Source organism: Copadichromis virginalis, linkage group LG1, assembly GCF_057382275.1.
Source record: "Copadichromis virginalis isolate Kocher_CV1m ecotype Utaka linkage group LG1, C_Virginalis_male_GT1.1, whole genome shotgun sequence".
In the NCBI taxonomy this organism is placed as follows: Eukaryota; Metazoa; Chordata; class Actinopteri; order Cichliformes; family Cichlidae; genus Copadichromis; species Copadichromis virginalis.
The window spans coordinates 40,045,014-40,051,995 of record NC_140618.1 but is presented as its reverse complement, the minus strand read 5'-3'; the positions used below and the strand labels follow the sequence as shown (position 1 = coordinate 40,051,995).

At 40.2% G+C, this 6,982-nt stretch overlaps 1 protein-coding gene across 1 annotated transcript; it reads right to left on the bottom strand.

Moving 5' to 3' along the window:
- Positions 1 to 435: 435 nt before the first annotated feature.
- On the bottom strand, positions 436 to 6,662 carry LOC146719263 (uncharacterized). The gene is made up of 5 exons (XM_085461267.1): positions 6,525 to 6,662; positions 3,745 to 4,544; positions 1,122 to 1,183; positions 785 to 823; positions 436 to 676 (listed from the first exon to the last, which is right to left on the bottom strand). Exons 2-5 carry the CDS (start codon positions 4,261 to 4,263, stop codon positions 436 to 438), a joined length of 861 nt encoding a protein of 286 aa, XP_085317393.1. The 5' UTR covers positions 4,264 to 4,544; positions 6,525 to 6,662.
- Between the last annotated feature and the right edge of the window lie 320 nt (positions 6,663 to 6,982).

Genomic DNA, 6,982 nt, shown 5'->3' with positions numbered 1-6,982 from the left:
TTTTAGGTTTCAGTTTAAAATTTTAGTTCTAACCTTTAGGGCCCTGCATGGTCAGGCTCCTCAATATTTATCTGACCTGCTGAAATCACATACATCTTCTCGGGCTTTAAGGTCATTAGATCAGAGACTGTTGGTGGTACCGCGCACTCGTTTTAAAACTCGTGGTGATCGGGCCTTTCAGACTGTGGCACCACGGTTGTGGAATTCTCTCCCACTGTCTCTTCGCTGCACGGACTCCATTGATTGTTTTAAGAAACAGCTGAAGACATTTTTATTTAGAAAAGCATTTGATTAATTTCTTCTTATGCTGTTTTTATAGTTTTATTGTTTTACATTGTTTTATTTACTGTTATATTGTTTTATATTCCCATTTTCTGTGTTGTAAAGCACTTTGTGATTTTTATCTGTGAAAAGCGCTATATAAATAAATTTTACTTACTTACGGTGGCGACGTGGGCTGCCGGAGCGGGAATGGCTGCTTCGCCTGTCCCTGCTACGCTCCGAGTCACGATGAGTGCGGGGTCTGCGAGAGCGGGAAAGCCTTCTTCGCCTGTCGCTGCTTTGCTCCGAGTCACGATGACTGCGGGGGCTGCAGGAACGGGAACGACTCTCATGTCTGGTTTTCTTCTGGGAAGTCTCAGCAGACGTTGCGGGAGAGGGCTTGGCACCTGACGCACTAACAAGTGCATTAAAAAGAAAAGCACAGTTAAATGAAAGAAAATGAAAGGCTCCAATGCTGGCATGTTTTTTTATTCGCCAAATGACTTCAAATGAAGATATTTACCCTCGCGGTGATGCTATTTCACCGTTCCACTCTGGGTATCTGTGGAAAAACACAGGTACATTTTTGTCAGACGTTGCCAGGTAGAATGTCCTTAAAAATATATTATTGTTCATTAATTCAAAAACTTAGAAATGTATTCAGCCTTTTAACAATAAATCATTAAGGTGCTTTACAGGAACGCAACAAATATGACAAAGAAAAATGAAAAAATACAAATGAACAGTTCTTAGGAAGCTATCCTAGCATTACAACCCCGACATCATTTCGGCACAACCATGGTTGCGCTGCCCCAAAGATATCGGTTCATAATCACGAAGTACAGAGAAGAAAGACTGACTGCTTTCGCAGAAGTTTGCAGTTCTCGATGTGAAGGCTGGTATTCTGGTGGGAGACCCAATCCTAGTGGTCACAACAAAAAACAAACATTTAGACCAGATTCATTATTATCAGGAGCAATGTTTGTCATTGACATCACTTGCTGATAAAAAGGTCACTAAACTTTGCAGTGGCCTTAAAAAAAATCTTAAAATATTAACAGTTAGTCCTTCACTGAACGGAGAAGCATTATAACATTAGCCAGGAGCCTGGATTGCACTTAGAAACCTTCATGGGCCAAAAACAAAACAGGAACAAATAAGCATGACACATTATACCTCTCCTGGGATACAATTTTAAAGATGAAATTATTTAGTATATATGGAAAACACAAGTCAAACATCTGACTACAAACAACCAAAACAAAAGGGTCATCTTAGGCTCTGGATTCTGGACTCTCAGGCTTAGGGGTGGGTTTTTATAATCGATTCATCGATTAAAATCGATTCTGGCTTGGATAACGTAAAATCGATTCATTAAAATCCTGAATCGATTTTTTAATATAAATTTATTTTGCCCAAAATGCCAGAATCTCAGGTGACATCTCACAAAATTTCAAGAACCACCAAACAGTTAAGACAGTAAATGAGAGCAGGAACACGGCTTCTGCACATAGACTTAAACACACAGCGCGACCCGCGGATCAGAATCAGTGAGATGTCGCCTTTCTCACGGTCGGGGCTGAAAGCCGACAGCTCGCTGATTCTGATCTGTCGGCGGGTCCGCGCTGTGTGTTCACGCCCTTTATGAGCCGATTCTAAAGCTGTTAGTTTGATCTCTCTCCAAACAATATTGACCGAACCAGCAGCAAAAGAAGATCCAAACGCTTCACATAAACATCATCATGAATTCCCTCTGACTTTTACTGTTTTGCTTCCACCGTGATGCACAGCTCTCTCTCCCTCTCTCTGTACTTCAAGAACAGTTTCCCTTTCTTCATTATTCGCTTGCTTGTTACGCACAAGTCTACCGCTGTTTACAGGCTGTCAGCCGCTGTTTTTTTCCCTTTTACATTCTTCCGAAAAGAAAACCTCATTTCTGCTGTTCAATACTGAACAAATTTAAACTTTTTAAAATTATTCAAAATGTAAAACGCTTAACCGTGTCTCTAATAAAACCGCTGTAACGTCAGAGGTGATGTTCATATGTTGATTAATGGTTTTCTTTCATTTTTGATGTACTGCAGAACATTTTTATAAAATCCCAGGCCAGGAAAATCACCTTCATGTTTTTCTGTGTTTTATCTTCAGCTACTTTGACACAAAAGCATCTGCTGTGACGCTTACACCTGTGATAAAGTCTTGCGTGTGTCAGCTTCCTTTTGATTGATACAAAAATATGTAAATGTACTGATCTGAATTATAATATTTCTGACTGTCAAAATTTCCCAGATTTAAATCGAATCGAATTAAATCGAATCGTGGATCGAATCGATTCGGGACCTTGTGAATCGGAATTGAATCGATTCTAGAAATCAGTGACGATACCCAGCCCTACTCAGGCTCTTCTTATGGCATCAAAATTTCCCAAGGTTCCAAGAAGGTCGTCTCAGGAGAGGCCAAGTTTGGATTAGGACAAAATGCACCACCTATGTTGATCACAGTTAGAGTAGCGACAGGAAGATGATGTTGAAATAGGCCAGAAGAGGAAGGCGCTGTTTCTTTGACGAGGAGCCCAAATGTGAAATTTGGTGCAGCAAAGGAAGGCACATCCATAAAGAGAGATTCAACAATCAGTCAAATTAAAGCTGGTGCTTGTGTAGCTCATGACTGGGCGCTGCGCCCAGGGTGCTTATGTTTGTGGTAGTAAAAGTCTTGTGACACCGAAACACTAACTTAAAGTATGAGCAAAGAAAATTAGTATAACACAAAAACAAGGTGCCTACTGATATAAAATAAAGGACCAAACACACTATTGTTCACTCTAGTGACAAAAGACAAAAAGGGGAACTTTTACATTCAGCAACAGTTCCAGGAAAAGCAAAGCTGAATGAGCACTGTGGAACAGTAGCCCAAGGACAGAGACAAATGAAAAAACAGCCATCTTCCAACATTTTCTGATGCACAGGTTCTTCATGCTTGCAGATTCTTCCTCATCACGTCATCTGAGGCCTTGGCTCCATTGTTAGCAAATGCCTTGAATGTCTTCGCATGGGTTTACATCAAGTCAAAAGACATTAAATCTATCAATTGCAAGTACAGACCACTGAAGTTTCTGAAGGTCTCTTTGAAGTAGTTTTTTAAATTACAACATCTGGTAGACATATAGTTAAGTTTAGTCTGGACTGTAATCCTTCAAAAGTTCTGTTACAGAATACTGAATTGCAGAAATATGGGAAAATGTGTCCAAATGTTTGCAGTCCAAGTTGGTAGTCTTCCTACAGTCATCATTATGCAGTAATAGTGAATAAAACAAACCAAATAAACTTTAAAGTAGCATCCATGAAGCTTTTTCAAAACCAAAATCCTATAATGGCATTCAAAGTCAAATAATTAAAAACAATCCCAAAACAAAACAAAAAACATTGCGTTTCAAATAAATAAAAACTGACTGAAAGCAAAAACATCGAACAATCTTCGACTTACCTTCATCTGATTATATTCCTTGTTACATAGAGAGCAGGTATGCGGAAAGACCCTAGGTGAAGTGGCAGTGTAGTCTTGCATCTGGGCCAGCACTGGGATATCCTCTGTCACTTGTAAGGTAAAAGGCAGGTTGTCAGGAGTGATCTGATCTTCAGAGTATGAGATTGGATGTTCCAGGTCCTCTTTTTCAAGTCCAAATTGCATAAGGATGTTCACAGCTGTTTCTGAAGTAGACTCTGCAGAGCCCACAGGTTTGGACTTCTTTATGTCCTCTTCCATTGAAGTCTTACTCCCTTCTGGCCTGCAGCTCATTGGCATAGTTAGCAGTGATGGGATCGTTCCTCCAGATTTTGCAGGAGACGCAGATGAAACTCCAGAAGAGCTAAAGCTGGACCCAGGCCCAAGATGAGGAGGTGTCTTATGAGAGTCTCTCTCTGCCTGCATACTCGACTGTCCATAGCGCCCCTGGGCTGAACTTTGTTTCCCAGAGGCATAGGGGTTATATAAGGGATGGGACATGGTGTTAGCAACCTTCAGAAGGTTTAGTAGACTGATGGCTGCAGCTGTCAGGAAAGGGGGGTGTTGTAGATATAAATGGGGCGCGTGTATTGGTTCGGCCACCAATAGCAATGGCGTTATTTATCTGTGTCAACGCAAGGCGGGCTTTCAGCTGAGCCAGCCGCAAGCATGCAGCTTGCTGTCCGATCAGTAAAGAGCTCCCTGGGAGCCTACCATGTAGGGGGCTCTGTTTGTACCCTGGTGCAGGAGAAGGGGTGTAACGCTTCGATGGCAATGGAAAGCTGGAAAGTTAAAAATAAAGAAAACAAAGAAAACAGGTTAATGAGTTGTACTGGGCCTCAGAATCTTGGAAAGATGAAATCCACACAGATGGACCTGGACTGGTGCAAACTGCCATAAGTCATGAACACATCCTCCTACCCCCTAAACATGATCGCAACAAGCAGGATTCACTGCACTGTTAATGTTAGCTATGTTATATTGCTGCCTCTGTTCGGTGGTGTCGAGCCAAACGGACTTTAACGTGTGTTTGAACGAGCTGACGGTTCACTCGTTAAGCTGAAAGAAAGATGCTTTAATCACAGCAGTCACACATGTGTCCACTGTACCATCTGGGAACTCTTCTTGTGTAGCACTCGTAATAACACAAACACTAAATCCTCCTTCTCTGGTGCTGTTGTGTAGCAGTGTGTACACCTGAGACTGTCACCTGTCTGTCTGTCCTGCACTCTCTCTGTTTCTTTCTCTCTGATTGTGGAATAAAAGTATGAACGTGTGTTTATAAGTTACACTTGTGTCTGAATCCTGCAGCTTATCGCACATTTCATTTCCATGTGTGACAACTGCAAGTGTCCAGAGTGAGGACAGACTGAGGGACCCACTGCTGCACATCATCTGTGAGGCTTTGCACCCCTGATGATCCACCAGGACAAACTCAGCAGTGTGTGAGGAAGAGGAGGAGGAAGAGCCAGCAGCAGCTGACAGATGGAGAGAATAGACAGACTGTTCCCTGTTTGTGAAGGACTGCTAGGAAAGTTTAACATAACTGTCTGTGCTGAATCAGTCTTATTAGGTAATGTTCAAATAATGTTATCATCCCAGTGTTTTCAGTGTGAGAGAAAGTACTCAGGGCCTTCAAGTTACACACTATGAAAGGCAGCAACAAGTTCAATGTTCAGAAACCTAAAGTCTGTATCAGCAGCAGAATGGAGCTAAAATAAATGTTTGTTTCAGTTCTATGAAGCTTTGAGTATTTTGGATCAGTAGCACTGCTGTGTTTGTTGCATCATATTGCTGTAATTGTTTATATGCTTTATATATTCTGAGCTAAGTTGATCTATAGTGTTACATCATATTCTATAAGGATGTTATGTGTTTGTAGACTTTCTGCCCAGTTTGACCCATTTAGCAGAAGTCAGCCTGTTTAAGGCTCTGATATCTATTCTGTATGACTTAAAGCAGTTATGACATGGTCTGATTTTCTCACCCAATAAAGGAATATTTCATGTATCAGTCTACTCTTCATTCTATCAGACACAGTTACCACAGCTCGCACATTTTCTTTTTACACATATATGTAAGCATTGAGCCAAATTTAGTAATGCCAGCATATTAAACGAACAATATTTGTCTTTTCTATATGATACATCTATATACACACTGTCAAACATACTTGTCTTTGAGTGAAGATTTAAGGAGATAGGAAATATAAATAATTGTAACTTGAATCTTATGGCGTTATTTTTGTGCCACTATTCTGAGCGCAAGTAAAAAGAATTTGAGCATAGTGGCACTAAAATAACGCCATAGAATCTTTACTGAAGCTCAGTATTTGACACAGAGTTCGAACTCACTGCTGTGATAACTAATAATGATTAAGATAATAACTATCATATTGGCCATATTATATTTACATTACCAAAGTAAGATGACTTTAGTCTCATGAACAACATGAGCTAATTGTTATTTACTAGCTAATCTTAAAATGACTGTTCAGTACAAAAATGAAGCCCAACAATCATGTTTTACAGTCGTGTGGTCTCAGCCTCAGATACTTATCACATCACACAAAGCTCATGTAGAAACAAATGAACAAAATATGTTCTACTCCGTTTCTGTCAAACAAAGCTGTATGAAACGTTTCCCGCTTTTAGTATAACGGTTGATAGGCAACCTGGGCAGCGCGAGGGAGGCTAGACCGTCCCATTTCACAAGCCTACAAGCCTGTTTTTGTTTTCTTTACAACAACTCGGTGTACATACCGTGCTTTATATGTGTGTAATCCCTTTGTTCTGGTGTGCTCAAATGTATACTCGCAAAAAACTTCTTGCAATCTACAACTTTGCTAACGGAAAGTAAACGCTAAACGGTAGCCAGGTGACCCAGCGCAACGATTTCCGTTTCAATGGGCTGCCTTCAAAATAAAAGCACGAACGGAAACGGCAAATTTCAAGATACTGTAGTAATTCCACTAAAGCATATTATTAATGTTTTGCTTTTATTCCACTTGTTTTGTAGTGTATTGCATTTATAAAATGAGGTTGCTGTTGTAAAATGTGTGACTTTGGGATATCCTTTAAGTGTGTGAGCTCTCATAAAAAGAAAAAAGAAATTTGTGGGATTAAAATATAATTACATTTTATCATAAGAATCAAGAATCGCACTAACTGTGACATAAAAAATGTGGCATTTTACCCAGCTAACTATTTTAATTGGAATT

Excerpts from the sequence above, each read along its gene's own strand:
- LOC146719263 (XM_085461267.1), bottom strand. The coding sequence starts at position 4,263 with ATGTCCCATCCCTTATATAACCCCTATGCCTCTGGGAAACAAAGTTCA. Across the intron at positions 1,184-3,744 it reads AGGAATATAATCAGATGAAG|GATTGGGTCTCCCACCAGAA; the intron begins GTAAGTCGAAGA and ends TGTGACCACTAG. Across the intron at positions 824-1,121 it reads TGCAAACTTCTGCGAAAGCA|ATACCCAGAGTGGAACGGTG; the intron begins GTCAGTCTTTCT and ends GTTTTTCCACAG.